Below are 15,964 nucleotides of genomic sequence, written 5' to 3'. Positions count from 1 at the left end.
AACAAAACCTGGGCCGGGGGTGGGGGTGGGGGGGTCTCCCCAAAACAAACACGAGACGGGGGTGCCTGGGCCTGAGGGGCTCGGCCCCTGTGTGTGGGAGGTGGGGGGGAAAGGTGGGGGGGGAGGGGGATCAGACCCCGGGGGGGGGCTGGTGAGCTCGGCGGGGCGGGGGAGGGAGGCTGCAGTTCCCCGCTCCGCCGCCAGGGGCCGCTAGAGCGCGGGGCCGGCGGCGGCGGGAGAGGCGGATCCCGGAAGCGCCCCCCTGCACGTGACCAGGGAAGCCGGAAGCGCGAGCGGGGAGGGGCCGGGGGCCGGGATGAGCGAAGGGTCCGAGCCGGCGGCGCCCGCCGGGCTCCGCATCGTGGTGGAGTACTGGTGAGAGGCCGGCCCCCCCCGCGGCAGGGGGCGCTACGGGGGCGGCGTGGGCAGGGGTGTTTGTCGTGGGCTCTCGGCCGGGTGGGTCCTAGGGGGGCTGGTGGGAGCATTGGGGGGCTCTAGGGGGCTGGTGGGAGTTTTTGGGGGGCTGCTGGGAGGGTTGGGGGGCTCTTGGGGGGTTTTCGGGCTGGTGGGAGCATGGGGGGTTGGGAGGCTCGGGTTGGAGGTTGTGTGGGCTCTTGGGGGCTCTTGGGAGCATTGGGGGGCTCTAGGGGTTTTTGGGGGGGGCTGTTGGGAGCATTGGGGGGCTCTAGGGGTTTTTTGGGGGGGCTGTTGGGAGCATTGGGGGGCTCTAGGGGGTTGGGGGGGGCTGTTGGGAGCATTGGGGGGTTGGGGGTCTCGGGTTGGAGGTTGTGTGGGCTCTTGGGGAGCGGTTGGGAGCATTGGGGGGTTGTGTGGGCTCTTGGGGGGCTGTTGGAGCATGGGGGGTTGTGTGGGCTGCAGAGGGGATCTTGTCATGGAGGGAGTGTGGTGGGGGAGTGTTTAGTGGTGGGCTAAATTAGGCAGATGGGAGTTATGGGCAGTTCACAGAGAGGGGACTGTAGTTTAATGGGTGCATAGGGGGATGTGGGGTTCAGTGGGAATATGATGGGGTGATGGTCTTTAGGGGGATGCCCCATATCCATTCCAACATCTTTGCGTGTTGCTCTGCAGTTCAGCTCCCACTAGATTTTTGCTCTGTATAGCAATGCATTGAAATTCGTCTTCCCCCATGTTAGCCTCTCAGCAGCTCCAGTAGCCTCTCCAAAGCTTTACCCTGTGTGTGTTTTTTTCGACCATCTGTTTTTCTTCCTTTCTTATCAGTGAGCCCTGTGGGTTTGAGTCCACATACCAGGAATTGGCAAGTGCAGTGAAAGAAGAGTACCCAGATATAGAAATCGAATCCAGGCTTGGGGGGAAAGGTAGGATTTTCCACCAAACTTTCCCAACTACTTAGGTGCTACCATGCCAACCTTGCAGCCTCAAAGCTTTGTCCTCTAAAGGCCACCTAGGTGACATGTCTTGTGTATTGACAAATAATTCAAGGGTGAAAGGGGTTAAAAGTGCAGAGAGGAGGAGACTGCTTTAGAATCATAGAATCATAGAATATCAGGGTTGGAAGGGACCTCAGGAGGTCATCTAGTCCAACCCCCTGCTCAAAGCAGGACCAATCCCCAATCAAATCATCCCAGCCAGGGCTTTGTCAAGCCTGACCTTAAAAACTTCCAAGGAAGGAGATTCTACCACCTCCCTAGGTAACGCATTCCAGTGTTTCACCACCCTCCTAGTGAAAAAGTTTTTCCTAATATCCAACCTAAACCTCCCCCACTGCAACTTGAGACCATTACTCCTTGTCCTGTCCTCTTCTACCACTGAGAATAGTCTAGAACCATCCTCTCTGGAACCACCTCTCAAGTGGTCCCATATACATGGTTTTCCTAGAGGATATGTAACTCATTGGGCCAGGACCTGCTAACCACAAGAACTGCCTCTTTCTGCAGCCAACTGAGAATATCGGGCTCAACAGGAATGCAGCAAGTGATAGATCTCAGTTTGAAACCTTCAGGACCGTGGGGCAGGGCTTTTTTGGTTGAGATTCATGGTATGGAATGCCCTTTCACCAGTGATCTGCTGGAATCTGCATCTTCTAGGGCCCTGGGCAGGACAAAGCTATGTGCATATAAAGAATCCCCTTTATGTTTGCTACACTCCAGACCTGTCTTGTCTTATCATGAGGGACTCTACGCCACATATGCACATGACCCAGTCTGTCCCTGCTTAGCACATGGTGTCTGACAAGGTCACTGCCTCAGATCAAGTGATGTGGGCAGTAAGCTTAATGGGGGAGAGGATACTTAACATTATTTAGGTGGGTTCAATTGTACGAGGATGTTGGGATATTACTGTACACAGAAACTGATCTTTAACTGCAAATTTGAAGCTGTGTAATCTAATACAGCAGGACTCCTGGGTTCTGTATCTGAATGTCGTGCCTTTTGGGTGACCAGGGGCAAGTCATGTGGCTTGCTTTCCTCTTCTGTAAAGCGAGGATAATAGTTCCTGACCTTATGCTGAGGTTGTGAGGTGTAGGACATTTTATGCAGCTCTTTGAGATCCTTGGATTAAAAGCACATATTTTAAGACAGACCTAGCACAGGCTTATAGCATAGCGTCAGTTAGATAGGTTTTCCTTGTTTGCTGTCTGTATGCTTAAACTGACTGAATGCCCTGATCTTCAGCATTGAGTAAGTGATCCTGTGGGACTGATCAGTGAATTAAAAAATGTAGTTTGGAAGTGTCTGTGGATTGTTACAGCTCGGTTGTGTTTACTGTTTTTAAGGTGCCTTTGAAATTGAAATCAATGGGCAGCTTGTCTTCTCCAAACTAGAGAATGGTGGCTTTCCTTATGAGAAGGATGTAAGTATCCAGATCCCAGCTTGACCCTTGCATCAGCCTGTGTGGAATGTGCCTATAGGGACGCTCCTGTTTACAACAACCCCTTTCTGACCGAGAAGCTTTCTATTTTTGGAAGTGACAGGCTTTTCAAAGGCATTTCATCATCCTAGGGCTTTGCTACTCTCCTCATAATGTATCAAGGCACATTTCAAACTGAAGGGCATGTTGTTACAATCAGAACCCTGCTGCCTGTAACAAGAATTCAGACACCATCCTGGACCCTGCTTTAGTGCAGCTTAAACCACAAACTGTTGTCTGCCTCTAATATTACTTGGCTTAGAAACTTTGGCCAGCATTTTCAAAAACGAGTAGTGATTTTGGATGCCTGGCTTGAGACACCTTTTAAGGTATCTTGATTTTTCAGAAGGGGGGTGCATAGCATCTTCTGAGAGTCCAGCCCTTGAAACTGTTTCAGGCTGAGCCCACAAGATCAGTAGACACTACTGCAATTTTGGCCCATGCGTGTGGAGAGGGCTCAGTAATTCTTCTCCATTAGAGGCCTATGGGAGAATCTTTGGAGGGATTAATGCCTTTCCATTCTGTCTCTTGTTCTCTAGCTCATTGAAGCAATAAGAAGAGCCAGAAATGGGGAACCACTCGAAAAAATCACCAACAGCCGTCCCCCCTGTGTCATCCTGTAGCCCCGGCGGCACCCTCATCACTACATGTGTTCTGTTCTGATCACCTTCAAGTCTGCCCATCCACTCTTAAATCTCATTACCTTGCTGCTTTGCTCCTCTCTGCCTTCTGGCTTAATTATCTTACTATATGGCCAGGCAGCATCATGTGTGGAAGAGACATCAAGGTAACTTGAATCTCTAATGTTGCTGTACAAAGAGGCTTGTGGGGAATGGCATCACATCAGGTGACTTGGGACCGGAGATGGGTTAGCTGAGAGCTTACTACATGTTGCTGCTGGGTAGGAATGACTAAACTTTGGTACTACTTTGTGCATGCCCTCTAACCCCAGACAGCCACCCAGACCCCAAGGAGGAGGAGAGCAGCCTCATGCCATCATTTTCTACCCCCTTCCATTCCATAAATGTCCCTGTTTCTCCTATTTCTGTAGCACATACACGGGCAACTTCTTGGCTTGCTGTCACCCTCCCTTAAAATCCAAGCAGGTTGGGTGGAGTCTATCAGAGACCAGATTGCCCTTCCTGTTCCCACCAGGGGTTCTAAGTGCACTGAGGAAGCTCTGCCTGTTTTGATTAGCACTGTGGTAACATGGAAATGAGAGAGGCTTCCTGCCATAGAGTAGGAGATAGTCAGTGTTTTGGGGCAGAGAACTGACCACAGTGGTTATGAAGTCCTGGTGATTTGGGTCAGAAGGTTTTAGAGAAGAACTGAATTGTTCTTAAATGCTAAATACTATTGTTAATCATTTAAAAAAACCCTCGTCACTGTTTAGACCAGTGCTAAAGCAGGATCAATTAGACATCAGTTTTTGGATAGTAAAATCCCTTTCTTATTTTCCTCTCCTCCTGTGAGAACCATAATTAGTGACTGACTTCTAATTGCCCATCTGCTCCCTGCAGAAAACTTCCTCCTCCACTCTACCCCACCCCTCCTGTTTAACACCCAATTTTCACTTTTCTATTGTCATGACTTTGCCCTTTGACACTGAATGCCAAGGGGGTGAATGAGCTAAAGGATAAAGTGCTAAGTGACTTAAGAGAATGCTGGTGTTAAAGATAAGAACCTGGCAGTGCCAATGAAATTCTGGCTACCCAGTGTCTAATTTATGCTTTAAGGGAGGGTGATTCTATTTATTATAGACTGTGTATTAAAAAAAAAAAAAAGCCAGTAGTAAATAAAATCACAGTAAAACCTTGTTCCTTTTTACTTTGTCGGGGAGTATAAATGACCGGGGAGATTATCACTGTGTTATAAGATAGGGGTACAGTGCACTGGGCTTTGAAAGCTTTGAAACTCTAGCTGTGGTTACAGTAGCGGGCAGGGTGAATATTGTTCATGGATTTCAGTCACCTGGAACTCTGGGTTGCCCAAAATATGTCGCTTGAGGGTTGCAACCCCTTTGATTAGAAAGGTTGTTCAGAGAAAACCGTTTTATTTGTGCTTGTGGGTGCCGTATGCTAGCTGAATAATTTAGCACTTGTAAAAAGTGTTTTTGTGCACTGAGATAGCGAACGATGTAAAATCCTAGTGGAGACAAAAGGCATAGGGAGTTTTTTACCTGCATGCAGCTAGATGAGGTCAATCCCTGTACTCCCTGGGGTTGATCTGGTCTAGCTGCATGCAGGTAAAAAACTCCCTATGCCTTTGTCTTCACTAGGATTTTACATCGTTCGCTATCTCAGTGCACAGACACGCTTTTTTTTTTTTTGGCAGCGAAGACAGCTTCATTTTACGAAGAGAGAACCTGAGGCAAAAGGCCAAGGGACTGCCTTGAGTGCAGATGAAACACGCAAGTTTGCTATCTCAGTGTACAAATGCACTGTTTTTGCAGCAGGTACTCAAAGGAGATTTTCCTCATGGGTGAAAGGATTAGGCCTTGTCTACGCTGTTAGAGTGTACACTTGAGTGCTTCAGTGTAGACACTACCTACGCTGATGGAAGGGGTTGTCCCATTGTTTTAGGTAATCCAGCTCTACACAGAGAATTGGGTCGGTTTAACAATGCCACTCAGGGACTTGGGTTTTTCACACCCCTGACCGATGTTGTTAAACCAATCTATTTTTCTAGTGTAGACCAGCCCTAAGTAAGTGTTTAGAAATTGTGCATACACAGGAAGGTTAGGCTCTGAGTATTTCAATGCCAGTATGGCTTCCCTGATTAGAAAAGCAAATGAGTTAAAAGATAGAAGGTGAACATATCAGATGTGTCAATGTTTCACAGCTAGCAAGCTCCTTGGCTCAAAGCATAATGGCTGCTGGAATATACAGAAGACAGAGCTGACAGGATGGGCCAAGTGCTCATTAATATCACAAAATGCTCTTTCTCTCTAGTGAAAACAACATTGACGAAGAAATTTGAGACTGTCTCCCTCAGTTAGCTTGGCTGGAGACTTGGATAGGATTCATAGTTCAGCAAATTGGGCAGAAATATTTCTTCTCAGATAGATTTTTTTCTTTAGTGGCCAGAAAAAATTACTTTACTTTCCCCTTTGGTATGTTTTCCATCTTAATGAGGATGGGAACTAGTTTGACTGGCCATCAGGCTCAGAAATGCTGGTCGGATTAATTGTCCATGGCATCTCAGAGAGAATAGACATTTCTGTTCTGTCTTTGTGGTTTTAATGTACTCCCCACCACAGTATCTGAGCACCTAGTCAGCCCAGAGGAGTTTATAATTGAGGTTAAACTGAGCAGTTGGCTGATTCTAATCAAACCATTCACTGAAAAATTCCAGGTTGAGAAATGCTGTTGGTTACCTTCACTTTTTCCAGCAGTGAGTCAGAAAGGTGAATGTCTTTTCAGGTAATGCAGGTGAACCTGTCCTCTTAGTAGGAGTCATTAGTCATTTCTCAATGAAGACTGGAAGGGACTGGAGGCTTCAGATCTCCTTTCTCTCCCATCAGATGGCTAAATTGGATTGAATTACTCCTCATAATCATTGTTTAACATCAAACAGATGTTAAAGTAGGCCTTGGCAGAAGGGCTTTGCCATGTGTCTGCCTCAGTTTTCCAGCCTATATAACAAATGACTTAACCTAGATCCCGGTTCTGAGGGGTAGGTAACGTGGTTACATCCCTTTGCTCTCCTGCACAGGGGGGTGCTACAGCAGTGCTAAGGGTTACTATCTGCTGTGGATGCTGAATGCTCAATATTCCTACTTCTAAAAGTTTGCTGAGAGGAGAAAGTAAACAGCAAACACATTTGCCTCACACAAGAAAGAAAGGAGATGTGCACTCTTGGAGGGAAAAACACTTCAGACAAATAGAGTAGAAAAACAATGTACAGTCAAATATACAAATAGTTTTGATACAGTTGATTAAAAACAATCCATCAGTCACCTCGTACAATGCATAAAACGAACATTTTTAAACAGGATCTGGGGATGTCTTATCACAAGTCAGCTTATCCCCCTGAGAAGTTTTGTAAGAGCAAACTTCTCTCTAGCACATGTAGGTCTGGGAAGGTTTGAATTGAGGACGGACAGGTGGAGGGTTTGAATGTTATCTAGGGCATTGCATGACAAACCAATGTAAACCTAAACGGATATAGGGAGAGATTGAGGCTTTAACAGAAGTCTCTGGGGGATTACCACACTGGAAGACCCAAGCCAGTTTTGGAAGTGGATCATTGCTCTTTAGTGTAATATGCGGCCCTCTTGAATAATTTGGAGGAGCAATGAGTGACTGCCGATTTAAAAAATAAATACTCCAGGTAGAGGGATGAGGAAGCCATTGCATTTATGCGGACAGTGCCACTTCAGTGGGAACAGGCTGTGCTCCTTCCTTTTAGTTCATTGTCTTAAAACAGGAAGTCAAAGCAAGCGTGACCAGCTCAGTGGGTGATCTCATGGTGTGAGAGGTTGTATAGTAGCAAAGCAATACCTGTCTCCACTCCGCACCCGTTTCGCAGAGCTTGGGCAGAGGCCTGGTTCCCAGCTCCACGGGCAGTTGGAATGAAGGTCTGTTAAGTAGGTTGCTGTAGCCGCTGGACACAACAGGAAAGGACTGGTACCCTGATCTCCATTCCTTGTCTCTCGTTCCCATCCTGTTCTCCAGAATGGGTGCTGAATTGGACAGCTGAACTGTCCTGTCCTTGGCCAGTAACTGTGCTAATAGTGGTCTGGTCATACCTCCTCCCTTGCTGCTCTTGATTACTTATTACAGAGAAAGCTCTGAACTACAGTGCCTGCCGCATGCTTCATCCTAGTTCTCTGAATTGTTGAGGGGCAGGGAAGGGCTACTCACTGTTGCAGGCAGCTCCGATCCACCACCACTTTTAAATCCTGTCCTGTTAAAGCTTTTCCATGGGTGTCTTAAAAAAAAACATTACTGGTAACCCCCTTCAGGCTGTGAGAGCACATCCACCCTTATCAGTACCCCATGTGAATGAAGGCCTGTCCCCCACCCTTCCTGTTACCGACGCAGCAAGGAGAAGAGACGCCAGTGGTTTGCCACCCCTGTAGGCTTCGTTTCACATTTTTCCAGTCAGAATCACTCTGATTAAAGCCCTTGAAGGTGGAGATGGAAGAGACCCCATAGGTCCCATATTTTCCATAGACACCAAGGTATTTGTCAAAATGAATCCGGTTTCATAGATAAATGAAGGACAGGCTTGTTGAAAGCAAGGCTCAGCCCCTACATCCTCGCTGGAATGAGACGTGGACCAGCCCTGTTCGGTCCTTTTGGGTCATCTCCAGTCTTCAACCAGATCTAGTTTTAAGAGGACTGGCAGAGCTGCCTTTGAGCAATAGTTATGGGCCTTGGTGCTATTCTTCCCTGGAGCCCTTCATTACAGGACTCCCGCACGCTGCATAAATGAATTGTTACCATTCATACACTGATACATATCCAAGCTGCCTTGGCTGAAATAGCTTCCTCTGCTGACCAGGCGCGGCCGTTAATCTGATGTGTCCTTGGGCGGCGGGATGGATGCGGTGAGGCCAAGGTACTCTGGATTCTCGGCAGTCGGAGTCGTGGTGAAGCCATTGGTTGTGGAGCCTGGTTCGGCAGGATTGACTTTGGAAGGGTCCTGGTTCCAGTAGTAAGGGTTGTCAAAGGCCTGCGTGAAAGCACTTGCCAAGGAAAGGTTGTGTGGGGTCAGGTACTCTGGATTCTCCACGGCATTGGCGAAGCTGCCTTGGAAAGGGTTCTTTGGTTCCTTGATTAGCCCGTTCTTTCCCAGGTGTCCCTTTGGCTTCTCAAGTGTGGACACCTGGGATCTTTGGTGCTTGCTAGGTGAGAGGCAATCCTCCATCTGGTTCACGTACTCTACAAATGGGAGACAAAATGTCTAATGAATCACGGAAACTGGGCCTTGTTTCCGAACTCCCCATGCAGCTTGGAGCCCGTTCGCTCTTAGTACTTTGCAAAGCCTAGCTTTTTAAAACATTCTACCACTTCCCTTTGGGGGCATTGCCTGCTAGCCAGGTAACTTTATTCCAGGGCTTTGGAGCTGTGCTTCGGCTCCGCTCCCGCTCCAGGCAAAAACCTGCAGCTCCACTGCTCCGTGCTCCAGCTCTGGGCTCCACTCCAAAGCCCTGCTTTATTCTGCTTTCCTTTGCAGCTTCCTCTACTGGCCGTTACCCATAGGCAGGACAGGGGGCTGGATGGCTCAAATTGTCTGGAAAGTCCTGTATTCCGGACAGATCAAACTTCCCCTGCTGTTCAGTCTGAATTTGCCCTTACTTCATTTCATCCTATTGTTCCCAGCTGTGTGACACTAAACGGTTCCTCCTGGAGGTTCACACCCTTTAGATTTCGGTGGGTGGTTGGGTCCCTGGTTTAGTGATTTGGGAGGTGAGATTTTATACTTTGACTATTTCCCTTGCTGCCGGTCTTCCTAAGCTCATGATCCCTCTGCCTTGTTTTTCATTTGACCTTGTTTTACCTTTTCATCACTCCCCCCCTGCCCCCCCCCCCCCCCGTGGAACTGGCAGAACAGCTGGTTTTAGCGCCTTCCTTTCCCCTCCCCCCCGGCGCAGCCTGGAAACTCAGAGAAATGGCCTAACTCCAAAGCTATAAAGCTGTAAGTGACACCAATACGGCGTCTCTAGTGCAGAGTAGAGGCATCTTTGCAAGAGTCACAGGCGGGGGCTGTGGGGTTGGAGTGACCCACGAGCACCTTATCCAGGGCTGGTTGGTTCCACCCAGTTGGCAGAGTCATTAAAATCACAGCCACCCTGTATCCTGCTTTCTCATACTCCTTCCTTGAGCCATGATCAGCAATTGCTTGAGGCTGGAGTGTTTCTGTATAATGCTATGCCCTTTGCTGAGGCTCCCAAAGAACAGCAGAGCCAGTGGTTAGAGGGCTGGCCTTAGAGGTAGGAGACAGAGGGTCAATTTCCTGCTCCCTCACACCTCCCCTCTTGCCCTGTGACCTTGGGCAAGTCACTTAGCTTCTCTGTGCCTCAGTTCCCCCTCTGTGCCTCCCAGGGGGTTGTGAGGATACGTCCATCACAGTGAGAGACGGCCATGTAAATACTGGAGATAGTGCTTTCCAAGTATTCATGAATTAGGTCTCGAAAGCTCCTGAGAGCCAGCTACCCTCATTTCAGAGGGGGAAACTGAGGCAGAGAGGGGCAGGGGACTTACCTGAGGTCACCCAGTGAGTTGGTGTCAGAGTTGGGTATAAATCCCCATCACCTGAGTTCTGTGCATTTGTCCCAGTTCTGTGCATTTGCCCCAAGAACACCTCCCCTGCTCATGCTCAGCTTCGTCCCCGGCCAGAAAAGGGCAGTTTCCCCCGTGGAGGGCTGTGCCCAACCTCCATACCTGGAGCTGTGCTGCAGGATGACGGGCTAATGTAGCTCTCCAATTCCGGCCCCTCGTTCTTGTCACTTGAGACGCTGGTGGGGTCCTCGCTGTAGCGCTGGAGGGTGCTGGCCTCCCGCACAGGCGAGCTCTGAAGGGCTTTGCTTGCCACGTAGTCCCTGTCAAACATGTCGGGAGTGGGGCCCTTCGACTGCTCCAAGAGAGCCTTGCCCAGGTACGGATAGTGGGCCGAGTCCTCTGTCTCCTCTGCATCCACCTGGCTCTCTGTCGTGCTCTAGGGAGTGGGAGGAGACCAGAGCGGGAGGGATGATTGCTGAGGCCCTTGACTTCGCTGTCCATGGGGACCCTCCTCCTGAGCTGGCTCTGCCCCTGAAGCTGGGGTGCAGGCACCCAACAAGCCACAGGGGGGAGGAGCTGCTTTTACACCGCAGGCGAATGAAGGCAACATAGCAGCTTATTACCTACCGGGCCAGATGGGGTCAGAGCCAGCCTCGAGGGAGGACAGTTCCTGGGTCACCCGCGCCCTCCTCTTCCACAGCACCTGCCATTATTTCTCCCACCCAGTCCCAACCTGCTCTCACTGTGTGAATTCTCACCCGCACGCAGCTCAAGGTGGCTTGGCTGAAGCCTGGTGGCTGGCTTGGCAGCCTGGTTTGGAAAGCCGCGGTATGGATAAGTGAAGGCCCCGACGCAGCGCGCGCCGCACTTACCCTGGTGGAAGGGATCCGGCTGCGGTAGCTGGCAGAGGGCTCTGCATTGAAGAAACCCTGGTGAGGGACCAGGTACTCCTCAGCATCCACCAAGTCCTGCATGTCGTCCTCTTCCAGCAGGGCGCGGTAGAAGGTGCTGTCTATGGGACTGCTCGGCCCCATCATGTCGTCATTCTGTGGGGGGCAGAGACAGGGAGTTGAGGGCATTTCACCCTCGTTCTCATGCTCTACAAAGAACCAAGGACTCCCCAGGCTGGGATCACAACTCCAGGGGAAGTGGGCGGGCAGGACGATACTGTTGGGAAATTAACCCTTTAGCTGCTAGTCCTTATTGCAGCCTCTGCGTATGGGTGATGCATTCTGCTCCAGATCCACGGAGATTGGATCTAAGTGGTTAACGGCCCCAAAAGGATGTCCCTTGATTAAAGGTTGGAACTATTCTTTGTGCTTCTCTGGCATGTTCCATCACAAGATCCCCACTCACGGGATGGACATTCATCCTCCCCACCCCCCTGGGAGTAGGTCAGCATTATCCCTTTCCTACAGAAGGGGAATGTGAGCTACAGAGAAGTGACTCGCCAGAGGCCGCGCAGTGAATCAGTCAGGGATAGAACCCAGGACTCCTGGCTTGTAGTTCCCTGCCCTACACCACCCTTTAGCTTCCCAACTGGTAGAGAAGAACCCCAAACCCTAGACTTGCTGAGGAGCTGAATGGGGCAGGTGAAACCAGCTCACTTACTGGTTAGGTTGGGGTGTGAGTCCCCTAGTGGTGCCCCCACAGCAGGCCAAAGACTGAGGTTCTGGGAGCCAAGCAGTGGGGAGGGAGTTGGCTGCTGCCCGGGCCTCTCACTGAGAGACAGACTCCCCCTGCTCCCTTCCAGGAGCAGTGTAGCGACCTAAGCCGCTTCCACGTACCTGGATGACCACAAAGCGCTGTGGGTCCCTCGCCATACGGGAGAACTCTGTGACCAGCTCCCGGAACCTGGGGCGACACTCCGAGTCGATCATCCAACCTTTGGGCAGAGAGCAGGGCGCCAGTGAGCCCAAGGCATGTGCACCCCGTGTGAAGCTCTGCTCACTGATACAGGAGCAAGGACTAGTGCTAGGGGCCTGGTGAAGAGACACCTCCCAGCCCTTGTGATCCTCCCCTCAGAACAGATATCTGAGCGTCGCCTCGGCCCCAGGAGGCTGCACCACCAAGGCGGGCTTGAAGGACTTTGTAGCGGGTGGGGGGCATTTCGCCTATTTACCCTCTGTCCCAATTAGGAGTAGGCAAAACCCCAGTCCCTGTGCCCAGAAGGTAACCCAGCTCACCCGCCCATGCCACAGGCCAAATGTTGGCCTGTCCTGCAAAGACACCCCTCCCTCTAGGACTGGTTGAACAGAGCTGGCTATTACCCACCCCAGAGGTTAGGCCCCAGGGTCTTTACCCAACAAATTCACCCTCAAGCCTCAGTCACGTAGTAGCAGGAGGGACCCCATCCTCTGAACCCCAGAGTCTTTTCTTCTGAGGCTCCAAGACCAAACGCGCCTCCCACCCGTACAACCCAGGAGTGGAGAATGGTGGGGGAGAGGCTAGTGGACGCCCGTGACGGTTAGGGCCCTCCGTACATTTCACCATGATCATGTAGACATCAATGGTGCAGATGGGAGGCTGGGGCAGCCGCTCTCCCTTCTCCAGGAGGTCGGGGATCTCTCGGGCCGGGATCCCATCGTACGGCTTGGCACCAAAAGTCATCAGCTCCCAGACGGTCACTCCTAGAAAGACAGACTCATCAGGGCCAGGAGCAATGGGACTTTTACCCCACACCCCTTGCAGCTAGGGATCCTGGAGACAATGCAACGTACCATAGCTCCAGACGTCGCTCTGGTGCGTGAATCTCCTGCGCAGGATGGACTCCAGAGCCATCCACTTGATGGGAACCTGGGGCCGGAAAAACACAGAGCAGACTGAGCCTGTTCATTTCACCCTTGCCTTGTCATGTGTTCAGGAGCAGGGAGAGACAGGACGGGCACTAAGAGCTGCCTGCAGATATTGGCCAGGCTCCCTAGTCAGACTACATTACCCATGATGCACCAGTCTCCCCTCTGGGTGAGGGAACATGGTGCATCATGGGAGGAGCCTGGTGCATACTGGAGAATGGATGCCATAGGGACCCAAAGTACAGCTGCTGTGAGGCCCCACGGCCGCGTTTTGGAGTGGAAGCATTTCGGGGTTGGGCCAAAATATTTTGGATTTAGATTTTGTGCTGAGAATTTGAGGTTGAGAACTGACCACGCTCAGCCAAGAGCTCGGCCATCCATCACAGGCCTTGACAGCACTCAACAGCATAACATCCAACAGGACCCGATGCCAGGAGGGAGGTAGCAGAGAACTGCTAGGTCCGCGTACGGCTACTGAACGTAGATCAGCCGTGTACCGGGCTAGTTCCAGCACCACGCTCTCCGAGAAGGCTTGCGGGGGAAACGGCCTCAGATACATCATTTAGGTTTATGTCCACAGGGTCATGACTGCAAGGTGTACCCCTGACCTGGCCTGTCCACACGGACAAGACTGGACCTACAGGGGCTTGTGGGTGCGTCAGTTTCTGCAATTCGGAGGCCTGGCAGTAATGAGCTAGAACGGTGCGTGGAGTCAGCACCCCCCTCATCCAGCGCAGCCACGCACACGGCTCGCTCGCTGCTCCTGATGACACCGAACAGCAACGAGGCCGCAGGCGTTCCAGTGTGGGACACACTACAGTGACGGCCCCTCCCAAATCTGTGCGCCCCGGGGGGGCCCTGAAATGGCCCTGGTTTGGTTAGCTGCCCCCTGCTGGGGGGTGGGATGGGATGGGATGGGGATAATGCAGGAGACTCTCACAACCTGTTCCCCATGTGCCCAGCCAGCGCTGGCAGCTCATGGTTGCCACGTGATACCAGTGAGCCATTGCTGTGGGGGTGTGGCACTGGGTGTCTCTGTGAGTAAAGGGTTGGAGTCTGGGCCCCTCCCCAGTGCCGCTGGCTTCTCCCAGTTCAGTTCCCTGGTACCCCCCACCTGGCTCACCTTTCCCCCGTCCGCATGGTACTCTGTTTCATCGATGTCCAGCAGCCGGGCCAGGCCAAAGTCAGTGATTTTCACATGATTGGGGCTTTTCACCAGCACGTTGCGAGCAGCCAGGTCCCGGTGCACCAGCCGTACGTCCTCCAGGTAGCTCATCCCCTGAGGGGGGAGGGAGGAACCAGCATGGAGACCCGTAAGCCTTTCAGCCCCATGGTGGACTTCTCAGGGACCCAGCTGGCTTGAGCCCCACCCCGGTTAGTAGTGCTCTGCACGTCAGAAGGTGTGAAAGCACTTTGCAGACATTAGCCCCATTTTCTAGATGGGGAAGCTGAGGCACAGAGCAGGAAAGAGACTTGCTTAAGGTCATCCAGTGAGTCAGTGGCATAGACGCGTACAGAACCCAGGGGTCCTAATGCCTACCCTCCTGCTCTAATTGTTAATTAATACTCCCCCTTAATTTATGGCTGGCCATCCTCCGCTTTTATACTACCCCCATGTGCTGGAAGCAGCCTGCCCCCTATGTACCTAGGGCTGGCAGAAGCAGCTGCTGTGGCCGTGTATCCCGGTCGGGATAGGAAACAGCAGCTGTGCTTTGATATTGATCACTTCCTACGGTGAGCAGCACCTTTCAGTCTGAAAGAACCAAACGGGCTTGACGAACTATGCACGTACAGGGATAATGCAGCCACCTCTGGGAAGTGGAGGGCAGCATGAACGACCAGCACAGAGTGAAATTTCAAGGAGAGATTTTTGGCCTCAGGATCCTGAGACAACCCCCTTCCCGGCTCCATGCTTACAAGCCTGGCCATGGGGTCTTTAACACCCATGTAGAGCAGAGGGGACCTCAGGGCCCAAACAGCCTGGGAACCCTCTCCAGTGGAACGGCTGAGTCGGCCCTGCTGGAATGTGAACCTGTGAGTGGCAAGAAGGCTCCTGATGCCGGTCGTCCCCCTGGCCTCTCTGGCAGGAGAGCTGCACCTGAGCCCCCTCGCCCACCCCCGGGGCTCCTCCTACCTTTGCGATCTGCACACACCAGTTGAGCAGGTCCTGGGAGCCGATGCGGTCCTTGTTCTCCCGCACGTAGTCCAGCAGGCAGCCGTAGGGCATGAGCTGGGTGACCAGCTGCACCGTGGAGGTGAGGCAGATGCCCAGGAGGCGGGAGACGTAGGGGCTGCCCACACCTGCCATCACGTAGGCCTCCTGGGGAGGAGAGAAACTGGCTTGGAGCAAAATCAACCCCGGCAGGACTCGACTTGGGGAGACTCCTGCCAGGAGCCTGGCCCCTAGAGCTGGCTTCCCACTCCCCTGCACCACGGAAAGGTCACGTGTGGGTCCACGGGGCAGAGACTCGTGGCCCTGCCCAGCTGCTCTTCGATTTCCACAGCATGGTCCAGCCAAGTCTGGGGCCTTGCAGCGAGGAGATCAAAGAGCAAAGCGGCAAGGAAAAAACGGCGGACGAGACGAGTCCGTTGCTCCCCCTGCCACAAGTAGTAATTCTGCAAACATTGGTCACACGACAGCCTGTCCCTCTCCAGCAAATGGCTGTGCTGGGAGGCCCAGGCCCAGTCTGGGGGCGGGAGTGGCGCATGGAGGCAGGCTAATATGCGTAGGCACCCACGTTGGTAGCTTGGTGGGGAAAGTGCCAGAGAGCTTGTACCCGCTACCCGCAGCCACTGATGGGAGTGTTGGGGACACTGGGCATGGCCACTAGGTAACTTGAGGGGATGGAAGCCACGAGTGTCGATGAAGCCCCCTCGCACTAGGCCCAGGTGTCCTTGGCCCTCCCCCCGCCTGGAGGCACTCGCAGCAGTTATGCTGAGGATCTGCAACAATATGTTGCAGAGTCAGACTGCCTGAAACTAAACAAGGCCAAACAGGGCAGATATGGAAGAACAATGCTGAATAAAGCAGCTTTATGTGTGGTTTAACAG

At 52.1% G+C, this 15,964-nt stretch overlaps 2 protein-coding genes across 2 annotated transcripts in view; one reads left to right on the top strand and one right to left on the bottom strand.

Annotated features, from left to right (window-relative positions):
* Positions 1 to 265: 265 nt before the first annotated feature.
* On the top strand, positions 266 to 4,691 carry MIEN1 (migration and invasion enhancer 1). Its single transcript, XM_074941034.1, has 4 exons — positions 266 to 375; positions 1,240 to 1,337; positions 2,756 to 2,832; positions 3,429 to 4,691. The coding sequence occupies exons 1-4, from the start codon at positions 317 to 319 to the stop codon at positions 3,510 to 3,512; spliced, it is 318 nt and encodes a 105-aa protein (XP_074797135.1). The 5' UTR covers positions 266 to 316; the 3' UTR covers positions 3,513 to 4,691.
* Positions 4,692 to 5,209: 518 nt separating this feature from the next.
* Positions 5,210 to 15,964, bottom strand: part of ERBB2 (erb-b2 receptor tyrosine kinase 2) — a 42,790-nt gene continuing 32,035 nt past the window's right edge. Inside the window, exons 20-27 of the mRNA XM_074941020.1 lie at positions 15,048 to 15,233; positions 14,037 to 14,192; positions 12,839 to 12,914; positions 12,602 to 12,748; positions 11,906 to 12,003; positions 10,991 to 11,164; positions 10,281 to 10,554; positions 5,210 to 8,777 (exon numbers count right to left, since the gene is read on the bottom strand). Coding sequence (XP_074797121.1) covers positions 8,407 to 8,777; positions 10,281 to 10,554; positions 10,991 to 11,164; positions 11,906 to 12,003; positions 12,602 to 12,748; positions 12,839 to 12,914; positions 14,037 to 14,192; positions 15,048 to 15,233 — 1,482 coding nt within the window. The 3' untranslated portion in view covers positions 5,210 to 8,406. The remainder of the gene's footprint in view (positions 8,778 to 10,280; positions 10,555 to 10,990; positions 11,165 to 11,905; positions 12,004 to 12,601; positions 12,749 to 12,838; positions 12,915 to 14,036; positions 14,193 to 15,047; positions 15,234 to 15,964) is intronic.

This window comes from Natator depressus, chromosome 27 (assembly GCF_965152275.1).
Source record: "Natator depressus isolate rNatDep1 chromosome 27, rNatDep2.hap1, whole genome shotgun sequence".
NCBI classification, from domain to species: Eukaryota; Metazoa; Chordata; order Testudines; family Cheloniidae; genus Natator; species Natator depressus.
Note: the sequence above shows the minus strand (reverse complement) of the source record. Positions and strands in the feature narration are given on the sequence as shown.